We start from the raw sequence: 23736 nt of genomic DNA, 5'->3' as shown, positions 1-23736 counted from the left end.
TGACTGTAAAAAGCAATGGTTTTGTTCATTTGTTCAATTTTCTCTTCTCTTGGGTTGGCAGTTACATTAAGGACTGAGAAACATGGGAAGCACACACCCAGGCTGCACTGCCCCAGTGAAACCAGTGACCAGATCTGGGAGGATAAGAAGGTGCACATCAAGCTACCTTACCCGTTGGCACCAGATGGTTCCAAATTAACTCCACATCACCAGGGGACAAAGGTGGGACTGAGGCTGGTGCACAGCCAACTAGTGTAGGACTTTTACAGCTGTGTAAGTCTCACTGCCCACTAGATAACATACAACTGTTCATATACTATTCAAAAAGCAGGAAAGGAAAGCTGTAAGGACCTTGTGCCACGAGGGAAGGAGAGAAGGGAACCTGTGAAGTCCTTTATCATAGTTGAGAGTAGGAATAGAGGGAACAGAGAGCACCTAGGCAAGGTCCCTCCATTTCACAGTCAGTATAAATAAGTACAGTAATTCCAGTCGGGAAAAATCTTCTGAGAGGACTGAGGAAGAGTAAAAAGAATGGGTTTGGATTTATGCTCAGAGAAGTGAAAGCACTACTGCTGCAGAATACAAAAAGAAGAAAGAAAATAAAAAGAAAAAAAGACCCCAGCCTCGAATTAAGAGATTAGAAGCACTTCTAACATTAAGACATTCCTGATGCTGTTGATGCTAAGTGGATGAAGGGAGTAAATTATTAAGCACCATCCTGCAGCCTTTGGTCCTGTGAATGAAAATATGGCACTAGCATAGAATGAGTTTAGGGGACAACACTTTACCTGCTGGAGAATGAAGGTTTTCATAGCAGCGGCGGTGAAGGGGCCACAAAAAAGTAAAGCACAAGTACGCAGCAGTAACTCAAATTCCAGAGGGAAGAGCCTTACATTTCCTCACTTACTTAAATCTCCACTTCCATTTGTGGGCAACAATTCCTGAATATCTGCTTTGCATCCTGCTCTGAAATCACAATGCCAAATTTCATGCTGCCACCTAAAACTTTCACTCCCTGCTGTGCTATCACTGAACTTGGAGCATTTGTGCTTGGCAAAACCAAGTAAACCAGTCTTTCACTGAAGTCTTTCCCACCAGGCTGAAGTATGCATGCTCACTGCTCTCTACCTGTCTAAGACTATAATCCTGCAATACGGAATCTGACTGCAAGGTTCACAATGCTTAACACAGCTAAATATCCTCACTTAAATCCACACGAGTTTTTGCTGAATGCTGTTCTTTACTATTAAATTAACATGTTAAGTTCACTTGAATAGGACAGGTTGGACTATCTTCTCATCTTCATAACAGTTAAAAAGCAGCTCTGAGGTGGTCTCTCAACTGTGCACAAGAAGTTTCACCCCCCTGCAACATCTTTCTTCCTTTCTTCTTTCTGTTTATTAGCTGGATGAGCAAACTGTAAATCTCACTTGGTACATTTAAACTGGTTCTTGTCTGTGACCTCTAATTTGGGAGAAGGGTGTTTCTCATTTGATTGGTTTCATTTCTCAGGCTTTGCTTGTAGTGTCTAACTCCCAGTTTATTTTTAACTACTCCTAAAATTACCCTTTCATAAGTTCCATTATCACAATTTTAGCTTTTGCAATAGGCCTTTGATTACAAAATTTTCTGTTATAAAGGTTCTTTTTCTTACAGTTATTACAGTCATTATTCAGAGGCTAAATTTTATTACAGCCATCAACAGAAGTTGACTGGAAATAACTAAGTCTAACTAGACTATCTGTCTTCTTATGCAATATAAACAAACTATTAAAAGAAATACTTTTGAGTTAAACCTCCCCAAAATGATCCAAAAATTACTTGCTTTGATCCAAGTAATTTCTTCTAAGTTAAGGGTTTCAGAAGCTGAAGCCATTCTTTAAACTGATAGTATGGCTTCTGAATTCTCCTTTGTAAAACTCATCAATAATCTTTTACACCCTTAAGCAATTTCTGTAAGTAGTAAAACGAATCAGGCCTGACAGGGTGAAAGTATGGTATCAAAGGAATACACAGCCATGAAGCCATAAAGACAACTTCGGAACATCTAAACTATTAGAAAACTTTCAGGGTTTGAATACACTGATCTGACCATCTGAACCACAAACAACATTATCAGAAAATGGGGGAAAATTGTTAAAAATTCAAATCCCAAACTTCTGGGAGATTAATTTATGGCAAATGACAAGCAAACTGCAATAGTCAGAAAGGCTTTATCATCTGACTAGCTTATAACTTTGTATCACCGAAAGGAGGTAACACATTATTATGGTCAGAGTCACTAATTTCAGCAATCTCATATTAAATGCCTTTCATATTCTAAGAGAGAATCCCTCAGCCAGAACATTCTATTCACAGCACCAAGGAACAACAAGTCTTGGTATAGGGAGCTGCTGGGTTGGATTTTGAATAGGGGCCAACGTATGGATGCTCATCTGCTATGGAAAGAACATTGTAAATTTTATCTTCTTTTGAAATGTTTCATACATAACACTTAAGACCTAGACAAATGTCTCACAGATGGGTGGAAGAATAAACCAATATGGTTTGGGGACTATTTCAAGAGAAGTATGTGGATCACTCCTCTGGAGAGCTGCATCTGAAGTCACTCATTTTGTTCAGACACTAGTTAAGTACAACATGACTGCCACTGACACTGAACAGCCGCAGGCAGCTTCTATGTTATAGCAATACCTGACGAAAACAGCACAAATTCTCTATTCTCCTTAACCTTTACATTTCTACTCTTTACCAGGGATGTTCTGAAACAAAAGCCACAGGATAAATCAAGTGCAACTTGACAAAATATCTTCTGCTCCGTACAACAAAATGAAATTCCACACAGAGCAAAGAGGAAGCTTTGCAATTAACAGTAATTCTTTGTAATGAAAACATAGTGTGTTAGAATCATAGAATAGAATCATAGAATAGTTAGGGTTGGAAACAACCTTAAGATCATCAAGTTCCAACCACCCTGCCATGGGCAGGGACACCCCACACTAAACCATATCACCCAAGGCCTTGTGCAACCTGATCTTGATCACTGCCAGGGATGGAGCATTCACAACCTCCCTGGGCAACTCATTCCAGTGCCTCACCACCCTAACAGGAAAGGATTTCCTCCTTATATCCAATCTAAACTTCTCCTGTTTAAGTTTTAACCCGTTGAGAAAGATCAACTATAAATCCTACCTAAAAATGTGGTTTCTCAGATGAAAAAAGAACATACCACAGAAAATTCCTACACACCTCCAAGTTTAACTGTTTTCTTTGCTTCAGAAGACTCAAAACATCATCTCTATTAACAAAAAGCACCTAGGCCACAAATCTTAATATGATGAAAATTAACATGTGAAGTTTAATGTTTAGTCACCCATCTCTCAGTTAGGCAACTTCTGTGCAATCTACATTTCTCTCCCATCTTTGAAACTGCAGTGCAGCTAAGGACTGGAAATTTGAGTTACTGCCATGTGAGTACAGACCTAATATCAAAATAATGTAATTACCAAATTCCTCCAGGACAAAGACTCCTCGCACAGTATTGCACTTTTTAATGTGATTCAGCTCTATGAAAACCTACAAAAACAGGAAGAAAAGTAACATCAAATTAGTCAGGTTGGTTTTGTTGGGGTTTTTATTTAAACTAAAAACCAAAATGAAACAAAAACATCATCACAGCAGATACAACCTGAAGTGTTGTAGCATACACTACCAGTTCATTTACAGTTTAATATATAAATAAAGGGTGAAATAAATATTCAAAAGACAAACTTGCCACAATGCTAGAAATCAACAAATAACTTAAAAGTGCTAAGAAGCGAAGACAGCAGAAGATGAAGTACCTTCCGCTCCTTGCAGGAGGAGAAAGCATGGAAGAGAAACGAAGGAGTTAGTAACTCTGACATATCCAACATTGCTACCCCTTCAGGCACTCAAATGAGTTATTGCAAAAAGAATACCAACACACCTGAAATACAACAGAAGAGGGGGACAAGAAAAAAGCTGGCTCCCAAATTTGGCATGATTTGTAGCCTCTGATCCATCCCAGTTAGATTCTGCCCCTCCATGCATCCTCCTCCAGCATAGAGGGCAGGTAAGGGGCACTCTACTTCCCACCCTGACACTGATTCTCCTAACCCATCCAGTATTCAATTTAATCCAGTGAGGAACCTCTAACCTTCCTTATCCCTCACAGACTTGCCGTTTGAGACTTCTTTATTACAGTTTCTGATATATAATCTGCATACTTACTCTTGTAACTGTCTCCTCTAACTGTCAGTACCAGTTTTCTGCTTTAAGCAGGACAGGAGAGTTGGACCCTCCTCTATCATTTGCTCACTTCACACAGGGCTGCTGCTAGCTGAGCAGTCACTCAGAAAACAAACCTGCTTTAAACTTACACTTTACATATGTAAACCCCAAAAGAAAGATAGTTGCACTGCACGACTAGGTTTCTCAGTCCAGAATGTAGATGCCAAGATTGCATAACCAACCAAGTTCTCTGAGCATATTGAGTTTATTCAATACCCAATCTATTTCAAGAAACAGAACAGTTCCTTCTTACGTGCACATCTCCAAAAAGGTCAGATCAGTACACAGATGGAAGAAGCTGCAGAAGGGAGTCAATTCCACATTCCATTTTTCCATATACTTGCTTTTTCAATGCAGGAGAAACACTGAGAGTAACACTGCCCTATAGTTCAGTGTCTTTGTCCAGTACCCTAGAAAGACCCTTGCAAGTCTATATAACAGCAGTCTGGATTGACATTTTCGGTGCCTTGTACATGTCATACACCATGAACTCAGGACCTTTGTTAAAAATGTTACTAGAGAAACTCTGTCATTTTGGAAAGAAGGGAAAGGAAAACTCTGCAACCCTCTGAATCCAGTATTAGCAACACCCATGCAGCCATAGATGACACACTCCCCAAGAAAGACAAAGGAAGTCAACACCAGAAATTGTTGGGTTTTAAAGAATCAGGCTTATCTGTATGGGTAGAGATCAGTAACTGCACCACATACCTGAGCAGCCTGGCTAATTTTCAAATCAAAGGGATTTTATTGTTACTTTTATTAGTAGAGAACTGACAAACAGGCCTAGGCTATTTTTTGCTCAATATAAAAACCTAAGCTTCCAGTTACTTAGAAAATACGAAGCTTACTTTCTGCTTACATTCAAGGGAACGTAACCCCATCTTTTTTGTTTCCCTGGTCTTGCCCTTGTTCTGTATTCATTTTGTTGGTAAAAAAACCCTTATCTTTTGAGGAACAGTTACAAAGCAAACACATCAAAAACAGAACTTTCTTTGCTGCACTTCGCTTCCTTTTTCTGTGATGTTTTCTGTGAGAAATTTTTGCTAGTGGTCTAAAGAACAAAATTCAGGAATCCAATAGAAAGGCTCAAGTGAAACATTGGTTGTTTTATGCGGTAACAGTAAAGCTGCCTAAAAGACTTGACTGCCCCCAGTGCTCGGGTCTGAGCACTGTATTTCCACAAGAGGTATGAGTGAGATGGGAATTTAGTGAGTTTGTTACAATTAAAGTAAGTTAACCGTTTTCAGAAGACGTCTGAGTTGATGGGCAATTCCTTGCTATGTCGTTTAAGGGACAGAGATGCTCTCTTCTCACTCAGTCAGAAAACAAGTGTAAAGGAAATAACAGTTACTTACCCTAGGGAAACTGTGGTTCTTCAAGACAGAGCATTCAGTGTGGATCCTACTGTAGATGGGCATGTGCCTGCTGCATTTTATTAAACTTCCATCTATTTTTGACACAGATGAATTCATAATGGGGACAGAATTACAGAGTCCCAATATTATAACAGAATTTGGAGATGTGAACTCAGAATAATCTGCCAATGCCACAGGGACACTCAATTCCTCCCTATTCCAAAGGGCTTCTTCTGATCTGATAGGCACAGATACAACTGAACATTTTTTCTTCTTAAGCTGTCATGGGGAAACCATTTGTGAGTACTAAAGACAGCCATGGCAATCATGGGTTGGCCCACCATGCATCTAAGACATTTCCTGAAGGATTCGCAAGGTAGTAAGAAAGGATACACACTGCAAATCAAGAGCCTTCAAAAACAGTTTCATGAAAGCAAGCACCATTCTAATACCAAAGCATAATGTTCCATCTTTTCAGGTAGGACAGAACAGACTTAAACATTTATTTACGCCTTCTTTTTAAATAAAAAAATTGGAAATCTCGGTTCTAAATGTTCTAAATGAATTATTTCTATGACATCCAACCAAGCAGAGCAATGGAAAACCCTTCTGTTAGTAAGCTGCATTGCTGAAAGAGTACTTGGAAAGAGGGCCTTACTCCATATACAGGGACTGTATATGGAGTAAGGAGAGCCAGATGAAGTGAAAGCTGTGCCTGATGAGGTCCTGCAGGCATTTGTCAATTAGCCAACAAATTCCACAGACACAGAAAAAACCCTTTTAAACACAGAAATGGCTGAAGGATCCTGGGTTTCACCATGCTCATAGACATGTTCCGAAACCAACTGCCTTAGGGAGCAATCCATAAAATTTATAGGAGAAGTGGAAAGGACAATTCATCTAGAATAGCAGAGCTTTTATTAAGCAGCAGACTGGCTGATGAGTGCTAGAACAGGAATACAAACATTCTTTAGCTCCCCAGAGTAAGGAAATTGGAGGGGACTTTTTCTTTAACAGTACAACTAGCAGGAGCCCTTTATATAACTGCTACAGTTGTCCATTCTATACAGACCCTCACATGGCTGACCTTTGTTATCTGTCTAGACACTTTGTTTTGAGAAGAACAATAAGGATATGTCTTAGGCCCACTAACTGGTACTGAATGCCCTTGCCAGCTGCCAATGGAAATCTAACAGACCAAGGATTAAACATACTGAATATATTTTCCAGAACTATATTTGTTTCAATATCCATCTTAAGAAATGAAACTCATCTGGCTACAGCCACAGTGGGAAGGGGATGAAGAGGAGGAATAACCTTTCGGGGGGGGGGGAGACAGCTGGCACACTTCATGGGTCTGACCTGCTCAGACTGTCCTTTTCATCACAGACAGCAAATCAGAGCACTCTTTTCTGCAAGGAAGGATATGGTAAAGCTAGAACTCTCTGAGTGTGTGTGGTAGCATGGGACTCAGTATCTGTGGTACACAATTCAACTGGTGATGCTCCTAACAATCAGTATTGGATTTCCCTAAAGTTTATTTCAGAATGTTATTCCAGTCTTTCAGGGAAAAAAAAAAGACTTTAAATTTAAGAACAAAGGTATGTTCTAGGATTTGGAGTTTTTCCTTTGGACAGATGCATGTGTGCTCGTTATGTGTTTAACACTGAGTGGTTTTGCCTTGTGATGAAGCCTGTTGCACTTAAGAAACCATGATGATATGGCTACCTTCTTATACGTCTTTTCTAAGTGCAAAAGTATATGTGCCTGCTTGTTCATTTATGAAAAAGACTTATGTCCATAAACTGTTCAAGAGATGAACTGTTTGAGCTCAACATCATTTTTGACTTCTGGAAGAAGCTAAAAAAGGAGGAACAAACAGAATATCCCCTGTGGTGTGTCCTTACCTCAGGACAAAGCAATTTCTAGTACATCCATCTCTAATGATATCAAACTGTTGCTTCAAGACCAGGGTTTAATTTTCAGAGGCTTTAGACTGACATTTCCAATGACTCTAAAAATTCATCATGTACTACCAATGAGTTCCTCTTGCACTTCTTCAAACTTCAGCAGATCCAATAAAAAGTTAAAATCTACAACTAAGTCAGGAAGTAGGCTTGAAATACTACAGCAGCTCAGCTGTAGTCCAGGTTCTACCTTGGTAATAGATTAGAAGGAAACTGGAGGTTCACAACTCTGCACTCCTTATACTGGCACATACAAACTCAAGAGACACATGGTGCTGCTGTGACCTTGGGAGAAGTATTAAAGATTCTGAGCATGTGTGTTTGAGATGCACGTGCACTTCCAGTGGGATCTACACTGATGTATCCTCAAAGAACAAAGCTTGTGTGGGGAGAAAAGTCTAGTCAGGAGGAAAGGAAAAAGCACTCCACAGAGGACTAACAGAAGCTTTTTTTCTCTCACACACACACATTCTCTCTCTCCCCCCTAAAAACTGATTCTACTGTCTAGCATAACATGCATTTAATATCATAAGCAAAACAAAAAAACACAAAGCAAAATAAAAAACAAGGATCAAAGGAAGCAACAGAAACAACATCCAGAGAAAGGAAGAAATGACAATTCTAGTCGTGTTTCCTCTGTGCCCACTCATTTTTGTGAATTACAGCAAGAGCCACTTCTCCATTTTATTTTCATACTAAATTCTACAGATGATTTTGCAAATTTCAACACTGTACCTGCAATATTCAGTTGCTTTAAGGTTCACCACTTATGGCATCAGGATATGTTCACAGTGCGATACATCATGGCACTTTAGATTACTTATGATCACCTTTTCTGTCCCCTGATATACTGGCTACCATTTGTTCCGTGCTTAGACAATTCAAATCACCACAAACAGTAACTTGAAGCCTGTATCCATGCTTTTCTTCAGTTGATTACAACTTTCCTGAGGATATTTAATTTCAGTATATTTTTACACACATTATATATATGTATTTATATATGCACATGTGTTTGTGTGTAAACATACATATGCTTTTTTACCCCCATCAGGCTATCACTTGGCCTTGCTGATACTCTGGGAAGAGGAAACACAAACACAGGCGTGCTGCAAAAAGCTTCATGCTCACAGTCTTCTCATAGATTTCCCTCGTACCTGACTGTGCATAAATTTCAGGTTAATTCCTTCCAGTGTGACCTGAAGAAGACCTCCTTCACCCGTTTTCATATCCTGCACAGGGAACTCACCACCCAACTCAGGGCCTGGGATGGTAATAAAAATAATCAAAGAAAAAAACCCCAAACAAACAAAAATATCCAGAGAAAGAGAGAGAAAGAATAAAAAGCAGTCAGCCAAGTCATGGCATGGGGAAAAGAAATATAAATCAATAAAAACATGATTTCCATTCGATGTGCATAGCAAGAGGACACTGCTAAGAATAGCAGCGAGCACTGAAGTAAGAGTCCTCTCACTAATGACAGCATGCTGAGAACCACTAGGTTTTTAAGTATCATAACAAAGTTCATCCTGGTTACATGAAGGGACATGGATGTCATCTCAATCTATATTTATTTAGTTCATATTGGGGTTTTGTTTGTTCATTTTAAAGGCCTTATTTCATTTCTGCATGGTAAGACACTGCAATCACACGATACCACAGACAGCACAGTCTTAAGTACATGTGAGCTTGGTGATTTTGTATAGCATTGTTTTATTCTTTCAGTAATGAAAAAGTCAATATGGTTACAACAATGACAATTTAATAGAGGACATTAATAGATGACAATCTAGGTACTTTCACCTACTTTCTTTAGCATCATTCTGTTCAGTTAGAAGATGCTTTCTTACAATTACTTTTAGAAAATTATCCTTTGTGCAGAACCACTGGAGAATGGCTTTCAAACACATTTTTAATATTACATTACTATCCAATTCTTAATACAGCTTTCAAAGACACTTTTTCCTCCTCTACACTCAGTGAAAATCCAGTCTTTCATCCTCCTCCTCCAATTAAACTGAATAAACAGTAGCAGGAAGAAAATGATAGCTCTTCCAAGCTCCAACAGCTAGCTCAGTGTTGAACACTTAAGATGCTACATACACACAGATGTACCAAACTGCCCTGAGATTTCCAAGTAAAAGGAGATTATGTTCAAAGTAGTTATTAATACAAGAAATATTTCTGGTGTTTCCAACAAGCAAAATCTTGTACCTGGTTTAATGCTTTGCTGTCTTGCTGCTGCTCGCTCCATACTATCCTTCACACAGTAGTATAATTCCCGACACTAATGTATAAAAGAAGAGTGATACAATGTTATTTTTTAAATTACTAAGGAAAAAAGAATAGCAAGATTCAAAGGTTTTACAAAAAGAAAAGCCCCTTGTGGTGCATAATGAACAAAAGCCTATAGAAGTTCAACCACAGCTAATTACTCGATGGTGTTTATTTCTCAAGATGACACGGAAAGTCTTTCATATCATTTCATAGCACAAGCTAGTGAAGTGTTTGTGGCTTAGTACATGCCCATGAGTAATCTAACCAAGTTTACTCGGTTCCTATTGTAGAAAAAGCCTTAAAACAGTATCACAAACACTCCCTTTTAGCTTCCAGCAATCAATGTTACTGGTCATGCTCATATAACCTATTTTTTTGTTATTCACATGACTTTCCATATGGAAGTGATCTATTCATCTTCCCCCCAACACACCTCTCTAGTATCAAATAATAGTTAAGCCATAATCTCCGAGTAAAAGTTTAAGATTTTCTATCTGAAACCCAAGATAAATCCAATTAATTTTCCAAGTAACTTGTGTAGCACACTGCTTTTGTCCTCCTTCCCTTCGTATTCAGACCTGCGTTACAATGACCTGGTCTGTGTGAAAGGAATTTTCTGAAGCAGAATTCTAATCCCTTTATATACCTCAAGGTAATAACCTTTCAATATAATACTTGCATTTACAAATCTCCACCTTTTGTTTGCTGGTCATTGTGGAGCAGTTACTGAGTTCTAAGAGTTTTCCTAGCAAGTTTAAACTACTTCTTTAGATTTGCAATTAACAATAAGGAGAAGAAAAGGGCTTTCATATTAGCAGAGAATGTAGGAATTTACTCAGTATTTAATGCTGCTTTCCTTCTTCTAACCAAAAAAACGAAATAAAAGTTACACATGTAAGGTGTTAAATTACATCCTGCGGTACTACTGTCCTCAGGTAAAGGACAAGGCCTAATGCCAGCTTCAGATGCCAGTGCTGTTTAACAGCCACTGCAGCCCAGTAACCAGTGCTGGAGAGAGAATGCTATTTTCTGATTAAACATGGAATATAACACACCCAGGATTTGTTTGTTTTCCCTCAGTATTGCGTGTATTAAACAAGACGCCTACCTTCTTTGTGTAGAACTTGTTCAGCTGTGTCTCCTGACCATTCCTCCGCCAGAGGCACAGCACTTTTGTTTTGGGACAGTAAGTCATGTTGATGAGCTTTTCATACCACCAACGTTCATATACAGTCCCAATGTTGCTTCTCAGCACAATGCAATCATCACATACCTGGGAGCACAAAATACTATATAAGACTTCTAATATTATTTACTGAATGCTACTACTTGCATTAATATTATTCTTGTCTCTACCTCCATGAAAAATATGTCTCCAGTTGTGTCTGTCCCAGCATGTACTACAAAAGTCTGCTTCTTGATGTGGCGGCTGCCACTGGGTCTCACAGGGAGTTCCCGTCCATTCTAGGACAAAAATATGCAATCGTTAATGAACTTTGAAACCAATTTCTCCTGATCTACTGCAAAAAAAGTCCATCAGGTGACGTTACAAGCATTTTCAACAACTTAACAAAAAAAACAAGTATTTTTAACACAGCTGACTTCAGGCAATTTTGGACAAAGCCTTAAGCAAAATGCTCCCGTAAGTTTAGTTTCAACAAGCATGACTCGCAGTCATCACAGCTTACAATATTCACACTGGTACCATACTCAGCATGGGGTATTGAGGTGTCTGGGTTATACTAACATTGCAGTAAACTGGTCTGCTTTTTCAAAAATAATTGGAAGATCATTTTGTGTCCTTTCTGTGCATAAAACTAAGTTCCAAATGTAAAAGCACCTTGAAAAATTAGCTTTCAAAGGGCCTAACTTGCATCCACCCTAGTGATGGCGGTATTAAAAGCTGGCTAGTTTTATTAAGTGTTAGCCTGACTTCTTAATGAGCATTATAGGATGCAAGGTTTATTCTGGAGGTGATCCTGCCCCTCTACTCTGCTCTCGTGAGACTTCACTTGGAGTATTGTGTGCAGTTCTGGTGTCCTCAACATAAAAAGGACACGGAACTGTTGGAACAAGTCCAGAGGAGGCCACAAGGATGATCAGGGGACTGGAGCACCTCCTGTATGAAGACAGGCTGAGAAAGTTGGGGCTGTTCAGCCTGGAGAAGAGAAGGCTGCGCGGAGACCTCATAGGAGTCTTCCAGTATCTGAAGGGGGCCTATAGGGATGCTGGAGAGGGACTCTTCATTAGGGACTGTAGTGACAGGACAAGGGGTAACGGGTTCAAACTTAAACAGGGGAAGTTTAGATTGGATATAAGAAAGAAGTTCTTTCCTGTTAGGGTGGTGAGGCACTGGAATGGGTTGCCCGAGGAAGTTGTGAATGCTCCATCCCTGGCAGTGTTCAAGACCAGGTTGGAGAGAGCCTTGGGTGACATGGTTTAGTGTGAGGTGTCCCTGCCCATGGCAGGGGGGTTGGAACTTGATGATCTTAAGGTCCTTTCCAACCCTGACTATTCTATGATTCTACGGCAGCAGACAGCAGAAACAGTCTTATACAGAAACTGATAGCTACAAGTCTTATAATGACCTGGAAACCAATGGAAGACTAAACGCTTGTTACAGTCATAGTGAGAATAATGGTTCTCACCCTCAAAAGTGGTATTAAGAAAACATAGAGCTGTGGTACACTCATGTTTATACATACTTGCATTGCAGTTCCAATTGATAACTGCATAATATTATAAACAGGGGATACAATTACAGTCTTTATTCTATTCATGTGAAGGCAGAATTTAATAATTCAATTTAATTATTTGTAATATGTTTAAATGAGTGTTGCAGAGCATTTTTAGATTAATTTTGAGATAATCTTTTTCCTCCACTGTAGCTCCCACAGATACATCCCTGTTCACTTACCAGATTGGCCAGTTTGTCTAGGATATCATTTATTTGCTGGCTGTGCACCAAGCCAATATGTGACTTCCCCATCAGACGACGCACCTTTTTCCTAATATCATTCTTGTTCACCTAGAGGGCAAACAGCAAGACAGTTACAGAGTCTTCTCTACTCACAGGTGCCACCTCCTATCTACCAAAATCAACGTATCTCGTTTTCCATTGCTAAGGCAGCAAAACAACTGCTCCGCAGCTCAGTCATGCTAGGATCTCTTTAGTCCAGCTGTACAAGCACAAGCTGTGCACACACTAATTTTCCCAGCTATTGGGCAACTGATACTGTGCCCAACAGATTTCCTGCCTTAGTCTTGCACAAGAGCATCAATGCCACTACCTGCACTTCCAACAACTGACATCAAAAGCCTCAGTTCTCCATGTTGCCACTTACATGATGAGTGCTACCTGCCAGGCTAGCTTCTCCACCTCTTCCTCTGCAAAGAGTTGATTTAGTCAACTATGTAGCCCTCAGCACAAGAAATACTGACACAGAGGCATGATATCTTTGACAATTCTCAGTCTTTCATGATCTGTTTCCCAGTCCTAGGCCAGGGCTCTAACAAACAATTGCAAATAGTCCCCAAACAGCAGCTGGATCCTCCTAAGACGAGCTGCAGAGAAGCTCAGAGCAAAACATTTCTGCCTCAGGAGCACTTTCAAGAGGCTATTATGAACATCAGCCATGGATACTAAAGGCTTCAAGACAGTAAACTCATGCTTGGGTGCTGACTTCAAGATGGATTGGGCATTCTTTTTAATCCTATTGTGATTATGGCTTAATGCTATGGAGCATAGAAAACAAACTCAAACTCCTTTCTTCCTTTGACAAGAGTCCTTTGCAGTTGAAAGAAAACATTCCATTTTTCAGGAATTTTTAGGTAAAAACTGCTAGGTTTTGCTACCCCAAACCAAGAAAATTAATTATATACCAAGGTGTTGGGTTTGGAGGATTATGCTTCCCTTTACAGCTCAGAATTCACCTCTCTAGTAATAGAAGGCCTTCCAACTTGCAGTTTCTACTAGAAGCTGCCCTAAGGTAAGATACCTTGGGTACAGTCTTTAGCCTCTTAAAGCTTTCATGCTAACTGCTTAAAAAAAAAAATCCTACATACAAATAACATGCACTGAATTCTAGATCCACCACTTTCTATCCCAAGACTGATAGTGTGGAGCAGGGAGGATAAGTAACCATGACAACAACAAAAAAATCCCTCCAACCAACAACAAAACCACCCCACACCCCTTGTTTTGCCCAGTTCTTCATCCCATCCTCACTCTTGAGCATCTCTGAAGATGCTCTGAAAACTGTTGCGCTATCTGCTACAGGCAAAATCAATGCACCTAAGCTGGATCTAAATGTAGCAAGAATTTTAGGAGACGGATCTTCAAGTGACTTTGAGGGAGGGTTTGGACTACCTAACAAATCATTCAGACTAAAAGAAATATATTGTAAGTAGCCACCTGCAGCATTAAGGTGCATACAGACAGCCCACTGAATGAGAAAGTGGGTTGCTTACCAGAAACAGCAAATTTCATGTTAAGTTACTGATACACAAATTCACAATCTGCCCATGTTTGGAATTTGCAGCTGTGAGGAAATCAGATTAGAAGATGCTCTCTATTTAATTTCTAACTCATACTATTAAAAAGAAGAACGGCTACTAAGGTTACTGGTAAAAATAATACACTTCTATTTTAAAGGCAAGGTATATGCATACCCATGGCATAGAACGTAGGCATAGAACTGCATAAACTCAGACAAGATCTCTCAAAGAATCTCCATTTTTTTGTTAAGATTAGGAGATGCTTAGAACATTCTTTTTTACTTCACTGTTCTGAGCTCCATGGACAAAGATGCATAGTTTCAAGACAACAACAAAATATTCTGCTTACATCTGAGCAGTGATCTGTTAAAGAGAAAGGAGTCACCTTTATCATAAGCATATAAGCAATCATATTATGCAGCAGTGTGGCCAACAAGCGGTCCTCATCATCCTCCAAACGCTTTCGATCATGTTCTCCCAGGGAAAGATACCTGCAAGAAGAGCTAGATCTGAAACAGACTCAAAGGCACTAGCAGTGTGCTTTGGTGAATTAGATATTTACAAGTATATCATGATATAAATGATTAGATATTTACAAATAGAGCACTATTTGTAAAGTGTATGGCAAATAAAACACAAAGCCGAATGGGCATTTTCCAGTAAACCACTGAGATCGTTAATTAAACATTTCCATTAATTATTAACTGGTTGAAGTACATAACATCTGCTCAGTTGGAAAGCTCTCAGTAATCCACTGGGCTTATCCATTTCCTGGATCAGTCACAGCTCCATGACAATTACACCTGCCAGAAGAGGAACATGAAGCTCACTACAAGAGCTACCCGCCTTCAGAGCTTAAATACAGCTGCAAGGCAGGAGTGAACTGATGAAGGAAGTACATAGGCACTCTCTTTTTCCAGAAAGCTACCAGTAGATGGTGGAAAAAAACAGTTTTCAAACTATCACAAGCTCCTGTTTTGGCTTCCAGATGCCATGTTACACGATAGCATAGAATCATAGAATAGTTAGAGATTCAAAGGTGCAGTCAGTACAGCTGCAGGTGGCAGATGGAGCAGGGAATGACCAGAGCTAAGGGGGTGGAAAAAAGCAAACAGGTAGTGAAGTTCAGCATCCTAAAAGTAGCCTAGCTTTAAGCAACCACATGGATATTTCTAGAGAGCGGTTCCCTCTTTGGCTTTTTGTTTCTTTTAACTACAAACTGTGCAGTAAAAACACCTGTCAGTGACTTTGCATTTTGAGAAAACTCAAGATGCAGTTGCTAAAGACATTTCATTCTCTCACTTTATGTCAACACACTGATCATCTTCCTTTATTCCAGAATATAGTCATCCTGCCACACAAATCTCTTGCTTTACTACTGATCTAGCCTATTCCATCCGTTCATACTGTGATTGTGCTTACATTACTCATTTCTCATGAAGTATCACCTCTCCACAAGAGTTAAAAAATATACATGTTGCAACTGAAGACACGATTTCAGTATCAGGAGATACCAGCCAACAGACAAAACACTCACTTAGGAACAGTGAGGAAAAGTGACAAGGTTTACAAAGTGACAGTAATATGTTCAGCAGAATTTAACTTAGTATGTTATCAATTTTTATACTATTTCAGCCCCAGTGCAATGAGGAGGAAAGAGGTCTACTAAAGAACTTTACCTGTCAATCATCTCCTGAGGTCCCTGGTCCATCCCCATTCCTTCCCTCTCTAACATCACGGCATCCAAAAAGGCATCTTCCCAGAACTGCATCTGGTCCCACAGAGTTGAACGTTCTTTGCCTGTACAATGTATACAAAAAATGAGCATTTATTCCACTTACTCCAGCTAAGTATTTGAATTCCTGTTCCTTCCCACTCCTTGAAAATACCACAAGTCAACACACAAGTAATCCTTTTAAAAAAAAAGGTTACTTTTAAACCACAACCAATATCACAACTGATACTGTGGTTTAAAAACACATAAAAGAGAAGACATCTGTCCCATGCTAATTCATAGCATAATCTTTTCAAGCCCTTACACAAAAGTTCCTCTCATCTCTATTCTTTAAGGAACGTATCTTCTTTCATATACTGTTTGCACTGCCCGAGGGAGACAGGAGTATCTCACACACACACAGATCACAGCAAACATAGAGAGAAGTGGAAAGATAAGATTATTACTCATAGAGAAGGTTTCCATTGCAGCATCCTCTAACTGGTCCCAGACAGATCCTTTATCCCTACCTGCAGCATTTGAAGCAGGTAGGAACGGTAAGTGGAAAGGATGAAAAACACAGGAAGAGAGAGCTCTTGATTAACAGCAAGTACAGATGAAATACATTGCAAAAAGTCAATATACTCCTAATCCAAGGATACACTCAAAGGCCATTAGCATTCAAATGTATTCTGTTCAATGACTTAAGCTGAAGGATCTTTTTTTCAAGATCAGTGATATTTCTAACCTCTCATGCTTAGCTAAATAAGTTCTTCAACCCTTTTTCCAACAGCTGAAAGAATTTATATGCAAAACCAGCAAGAGACTTGGAGAAACTACATTCTATGCAAAGTACACCACTCACACCCATCTCCTCATACGCTTATTCAATCTCTGCAGCAAAACTTTGGTTTTACTCTGAATGGCCTCATGCATCCTCCTATTCTAACAGCATAGGCAACACTAAGTGCTTAAAAACAGTCCCTGGGAATGTAAAATTCCAGTCTGCCCCACACATGGCTCCACCTGAACTTCAGTCTAAAACACCCTGTCCAAGCACAAAGTAAATAGTTTACCCAAAAGTCCTTCATAGAGATAGACACGTTGGTTTCCATCCTCTGGAGCTCTCCCTGGAGTGCTGCCTTTGCTGTCCTTCACACTCTGCTTCACGTTGTGAGACTTTGCCTGAATATAACACAAGAGGCATCAGACAATTTAACTCGTTGCTCTGCAGGACTGTTTCCTGCAGGCCTTTGTTGTGCTCAGTGTTTGCAAGCTTCACTTCATGGATGCTTCTCCCATGAACATTCACAAAACAAACAAATCACTCTGTTCAAAGAGCACAGTAATACACTTGAGAGTATTTAAAAGTTATGATTATGCTTCAAACAGCTTCTGAACCTATTTCAGGTCATCCCTTTCCTGTATCAAACAGCTGCTCCTAAGAAACAGGGAATCTGTCCCTCTTTATTTAGGTACAGTCGAACAGCGCTCATTGAATCACAGAATAGTTAGGGTTGGAAAGGACCTTAAGATCATCAAGTTCCAACCCCCCTACCATTGATGTTGCTTTGCCTCTGAAAGGCAATTCAATGTGCTTGAGAAAAATACAGAATGAGGGGGAACTAGATATTGCTAAAGCCTGTAACATGCAAGATGTGAATCTACTATTCTCAGAGCCATGTATTGCATGGAAAAAGAAGAAAGGTACATGGATGCATATAAAATTACATCTTTAGCATTTAAATAGTGTAAATCACTGCCGATTAACCTGTAGAAGAGAATCAGAGATCCTCTTCTATACATGCACACACACTGAAGTGATTACTGGAAATAAGAGATTAAATAAAAATAGATATAATTAAAAGCAAACAACCAAACAAAAACAATACATAAAAATAAAAGAGGGAAGTCTCAATGCCCTTACAAAGATGGAGCTGGTAGCAGAGTTTGTCTCTATTTCACTGTCTGACACAGTGCCTCTGGATCCGGCCAAATTGCCACCGTTTTCTACACTGGGGCCATCACCAGCATTGCTGCTCAAGTCACTGTCTGCTCCTAATGTCTCTCCAGAACTGTTACTAACCTGTGGAGAAAAATAAAGCAGTTACCTTCAATAGACAAGACACTGAAGAGAGAAAAAAAATGTAAAATGTTTCTTCTTCCTGCACAAAACAAGAAGCAGTACAACAGAAGGCCACATTTGCCTTTTCTCCTTCAGTAACATCTTTTATCAAATCCTACTCTGCAGAAAAAGGTGAAGAGAGACTCAGCCCTTTTAGGAAGGGGCTGTTTAGATTGGAAGAACTGCTTCGAACAGTCTAGATTGGAAGGGATCCGTTAAGATCACCTACAGACAAGCCCCCCCTGCTCAAGCAGGGTCAACGAGAGTATGTTGCTGAGGACCATGTGTAGTAAGGTTAGTAAAGCCTCCACAGATGGAGAATCCGCAGTATCTCTGGGCAAACAGCTACAATGTTTTGATGACCCTCAAACTAAAAAAAGTGTTTTCTTGTGTTCAGGTGGAATTTCCTCTGCTTTAATTTTTGTGTTGGAACTTTCTGAGCTCAGAGGAGGGCATACTTGAGTATTAACCTGCTCTTCTAGACACCTCTTCTATCTGGTGCAGTATCCAGTAGAATACGGTGTTCACTGGAGAAAGACAATCAAAGTATTATTCCTGTTGACAGGCTGAGAAAAGATCCTGGAAAGCCAGACATTCACAGATATGCAGCAGGTTTGAGAGATGGAAAACAACAAAAAGGACAGTTCCTTGGGTTTTGTCCCTGGAATAATCTGTGTCGAAAAACATGTGGTAGGGAGAAGGCTCATTCTCTTTTTACTGAATGCATTTGGTGCAACCTTTCCCTCTAGGGCCTATACTTGATCAGAAAGCAAGCAGACATCATTTGATATGATTCAAGTACTTTAAGGTAATACATCAGAAAGTTTGTTCTTTTTTTGCTCTCAATTTAAACATTAGTCTTTATAGATGGTTTATACACAACTAAGGCATATTTATAGAATTACTGCAATCCCCCAGTTCCATAAATACACTAATACGTAGGAATATGTAACAGCAACAAGCACCAAATATGAAGGATGCAATCTGTTAACAAAGCACTATGTTCTGACACCCATGCTTGCCACACGCCCAGAGATATGAAGAAGGAACAGACATACGTTATGCATGCATGACAGTGTGCAGCCATACCACACAGAATGTAGGCATGAAGGATCCTCCCCCACTTTAGCAAGCAATGACTTAAGATTTCACTTTGGCCACATCCTACCACTGTGCTGACTTCAGAATCCTGGCTTGTACTTCGGACCATAACTGCTGGTCCTCCGCCGGGAAGAGAGTCGAAATCACTCTTCTGCAAGCAATACACAGGACAGGAAGAAAAGCCACGTTAGTTTTTATCATAGGGAGAGAATATCCCATTCCTCTGGGTCTTGAATCACACTCCTTACGCTCCCTTGGTTTAATTAGCCAGCCACACTGAAAACTGCTGCCTGCATGTCAGAAAGATCACGGGGTCATAGAATCATAGAATCAGCCAGGTTGGAAAAGACCTTTAAGATCATAAAGTCCAACCATTACCCCAGCATTGCCAAGCCCACCCCTAAATCATGTCACTGAGGGCCTCATCTACACGTTTTTATGTAGCTTCATCTACATCTACAGTTTTTGGACATTTCCAGGGACAGTGACTCCACCACTACCCTGGGCAGCTTGTGCCAATGCCTGAGCACCCTCTCTGTGAAGAAATGCTTCCTAATATCCAATCTAACATCCAAACCATGAAATGGGGAAGGCATTTTACATAATGAGCCTTTCAAGATTTCTCAGACCTGAGAAGTCAAATCCTTTCCCTTACCACATAAATAAAGCAAGCATAGGAGCCACTGACCTGAGAACCTGAGGCCAAACTGAGGCCACTGTCTGCACTGATTTGGGATTTCTTCTCATCAGTTTCTCCCAAATCAAAATGTTTCACACCTTCTGGCCCTGAACAAAGGAAAAAGTAAACCATTACTGTACCAAAAAAGAACACTACGGCAGAAAGCAGATGACAGACTGAAAGCAGGAACAGTACCAAGAAAACCAATTTGGTTTCTCATTCCTTGGATTTAATTACTTTTTCTTATTCCTTGGTACTGTGAACAACAAGGCCAGCAGGACACATCTGCCATTCTTTAAATGTTAATTCGAATTTGAATACTCCAAAGGCATAGTCCAGGAATGACTATCACTAAACAGTACCTTGTTAGTCATTCAAGAGAGAAAACAGGACACACAAAGGTCAAGTAGCTTCCAGTTAAAAAATAAAAAACCATGCAGAGCATGCCATTCAACTCTAGGAAGCCACTTCCTTTATTCTTGGTAAAATAAAGGACACCTAAAATCAAAACAGCTAATTTGCTCCAAGTCTTGGACTGAGTTTGTTAGGTTGCCTGCAGCAACTATCTCCAATCAGGCAACACAAGGAAACGACTTAAGAAGTCACAATTGGTGTTACACCAGTAAGAATGTCGAGGCAGAAGCTTGGATGATGCTGTACTTCACAACACTCCCCAATTACATTAACAAATGGCTCTCCAGAGTTGACAGTCACATAGGTCAGTAGTGACAGAGGGAATCAGCAAGCATTAAGTCATGCATTCATTAACCCGCCGATCCGAAACAAAGAAAGGGAACAAGGACAGAGAACTTTATGTTCAATTTCCCATGCAGTTCTAGAATCACATCATCTATTGTCCTCTGATGGGATGGCAGAAGGAAAAGAGAATGATGGATAGGTAGAGCCTGAAAAGAAACTTGGATAAGCACTGAACGAGCTAAATAACGAGGCAAAGAAAGAATGTGTTATAGACTGCACACAGAATATCACTACTCTCAGAGAGGGGAAGAGGCTGAATGCAACACTTCTGCCATATCCATATCTGCCAACTATTCAGTAACAGGAAGACATGATCAGCAGCTGCAATATTTGTATTATATACCCGTGACTATATCCAGTATTTCTAAGCAAACTAAGCCACTGATCACAACAACCTGGAAATTATGAGCATGTTTGTATTATATGTAATATTAGAGAGGGTAAGACAGCGAAAAGGAAAGAAAAAGGGAAGGGAGGAGAGAGAGAGAGAAGGATAATATACAAAGATTTGTGGGAGTGAATTTGAGATGGTATGTAAACTCATGAATAGCAAAGCCATAAGCGGGCTGTGCAGACCATACCAACTTACTACTCGACCATCAATTCTCCATTTGAAGTGTTTTACAGAAAGTGTTCTTCATTTGTTATAGTATTCTGCCTCTAAATCCGTATCTTAGTTACTGTAAATCAAATCATCAAAGATTCTAACAAAGAGAAAGTATAAACCAAATTTACAAGAAAAAAAGGAAAATAACTAAAAGTATCCTTTCTAAGAATTTGGAATCTAATTTTCCAATATATTCCAATATTCAAATATATTCCAATAATATACATTGCTCACCTCTAGAGGTTTACTTGCACTCACTTGAAAGGCCACCATTTCTAGTTCTGAATAATGATGCAGACAGAAGTTTTACATCTCATTGCTACCACAGAAATACTAAACTGCAGCTGTCTGGTTTTAGCAATTTAAGAGCTCCCTGTCCAAACACATAATTCAGATATATTTCTGGCAATTTGATTTTTAAAGCAAGTGCAACTGAATGAAGCAGCTCAGGGACTTGACAGTGGGGCAACAGTGGTAACTGAGTTCAAGGAGCACAATAACCACAATCACATCGTTGTCACTCTAGATTTATAGGCACTTACAAACCTTCCCTTCCCTTCTTTATGGAGTTGTTATGTCCAATACATATAAAACACCTAAACCTCAATTTATCACTCCCAAAGTAGGCACCTACCCGAAAGGCCCAGTTTGGCTGAGTAGGGGCATGCATGTGCTATGTGTGTCCCACACACACTCCTGCTTTAGCAGAAAGCAAATCACATGTGGTAAGCTGTACTGCAGAGCTGCCCCATTTTCGTCATTCTCTCTGAACTAGCTCCAGGTGCTCATTTGTACTTAACTGAAGTATGTACCTGAGAAGCCTAAAACTAAGGCAGCAAATCCAGGCCGTCAGGAATTTTCACCCATTCATCTTAGCTATTAATCCTCCCAAACCTTCAGCCTGTAAAAGAGGCACCAGCTCTGCAAAGTAGAAACTACACTTCTGTTAGGAAACACCTACCACATCACGGTTGTTATAAACTAGCTACCATCCTGCCATATGTGCTTACTTACAACAGCAATAAACAAAAGAGCAAACCCTTGTACTATACCTGCAGGTAATATATAGTCAATGATTTATTCAACAACATATTTCAGTAGATGGTAAAATTTGTGTAGATTTAGGCTACTATTTCCACTCTGCAAACAGCCTTAATAATACTTCATAATAACTCCTTTAATATAGCATATAAAAACCAAAATTAGGTTGATTCCTTATTATGAGTCTGTTATACTAAATACAATTCTTCACATACACCTTCTCTCTCCCCCTCAAAAGTATTTCTTTTTGCAGACTGACTGTGGTCCTAAACTGTTCATGATTGATGCCAGGAAACAAAATTTGTTATCCCATGGCTTGCAAGAACAGAGAATTCTTCACACCAGTAACATTAAATCAATCTATTCATGTCAAAGACTTGTTAAGCAAAAAGGGTCTTGAACTTTTAAGAAAGGAGAAGGAGTATCTTAAAATCCTTCATATATATCTGATATGATGAGGATGCAGAATATCTGCTTCCCCTTCTTTGAAGAAGGCAACATTCAGGGGAGGAAAAAAAGAAAAGAAAAAGGAAAAAAGAAAAAAAAAAAAGAAGAAGATACATTTCAACACAATTTCCCCAGGGCAAACAGATCGGTTTGGTCTCCTCTATAACACAGGCTTTCTTGGTAGCCCTTTGTTGTGGTGGGTATAAAAACTGTGTGCCAGAGATGCAAGCTCACCCTGCACCTGGGGAGTTGGCAGTTATGGGGAGGCTGGAGGAGTCAGTTTCTATGGTTTTTAAATTCCTTACTCGTTTTTTCCAAAGCTTTTTGCTTTTTCACTTCCTGGTGCTTGTTCCACAATTCTACCCAAGATGCATTGAAAGCAGGAGAGAAAGAGAAAGAGTCAGCAGCTGGTCAGACAGGTGAAAATGGGGACAAAAAATGGAAACAAAAAGCCCACCCCTTTCATCTCAAAGGAAAAAAAAAAGGAAATTCCCAACAACTGCTGAGTGGAGAGTTCATTAACACCATTTTACAGGAAATCAATGCTAGGTATCAAGCACGGATCGAGCATCATCTCTCATTTATGAAGTTCAAATGTGAGAGATGACTTCATACCAACTATGGAAAATCAGCTATTATGAACACATATAATGCAATTAATCACCTTTCCTGAGAAAGGCCTTTGAGATTGTCAATTATTACTCCCAAATGTAGTAATCACAGAAGCTCTGATTAACAGAAACATTTTCATGTCCTCAGCTTGTATCATTGAAAGGAAAAGGCACAAAACCAGCAGCAACAATTCCAAGAAAATTAAAAAGGGTAAATTAACACAATGTTTAACCAATACTAT

The 23736-nt window shown here is 39.6% G+C and overlaps 1 protein-coding gene across 23 annotated transcripts in view; it reads right to left on the bottom strand.

The window, feature by feature from the left end:
- Window positions 1–23736, bottom strand: part of MADD (MAP kinase activating death domain) — a 55383-nt gene that overhangs the window by 4824 nt on the left and 26823 nt on the right. For 10 of the 23 annotated variants that reach the window (XM_057408820.1, XM_057408822.1, XM_057408819.1 and 7 more), the window contains 14 exons: window positions 23189–23242; window positions 20039–20136; window positions 19418–19501; window positions 18052–18210; window positions 17201–17309; window positions 16592–16654; window positions 16090–16210; window positions 14796–14901; window positions 12831–12941; window positions 11270–11377; window positions 11022–11186; window positions 9851–9923; window positions 8794–8900; window positions 3507–3576 (listed from right to left, as the gene is read on the bottom strand). In XM_057408820.1, coding sequence (XP_057264803.1) covers window positions 3507–3576; window positions 8794–8900; window positions 9851–9923; window positions 11022–11186; window positions 11270–11377; window positions 12831–12941; window positions 14796–14901; window positions 16090–16210; window positions 16592–16654; window positions 17201–17309; window positions 18052–18210; window positions 19418–19501; window positions 20039–20136; window positions 23189–23242 — 1428 coding nt within the window. The remainder of the gene's footprint in view (window positions 1–3506; window positions 3577–8793; window positions 8901–9850; window positions 9924–11021; window positions 11187–11269; window positions 11378–12830; window positions 12942–14795; window positions 14902–16089; window positions 16211–16591; window positions 16655–17200; window positions 17310–18051; window positions 18211–19417; window positions 19502–20038; window positions 20137–23188; window positions 23243–23736) is intronic. The other 13 variants (XM_057408823.1, XM_057408828.1, XM_057408831.1 and 10 more) reach the window with 4 other exon arrangements.

The sequence above is a fragment of the Pezoporus wallicus genome, unplaced genomic scaffold (genome assembly GCF_028554395.1).
Source record: "Pezoporus wallicus isolate ANWC-B61680 ecotype Strahan unplaced genomic scaffold, APGP_CSIRO_Pwel_v1 contig_6382, whole genome shotgun sequence".
In the NCBI taxonomy this organism is placed as follows: Eukaryota; Metazoa; Chordata; class Aves; order Psittaciformes; family Psittacidae; genus Pezoporus; species Pezoporus wallicus.
This window is presented reverse-complemented; position numbering and strand designations above follow the sequence as displayed.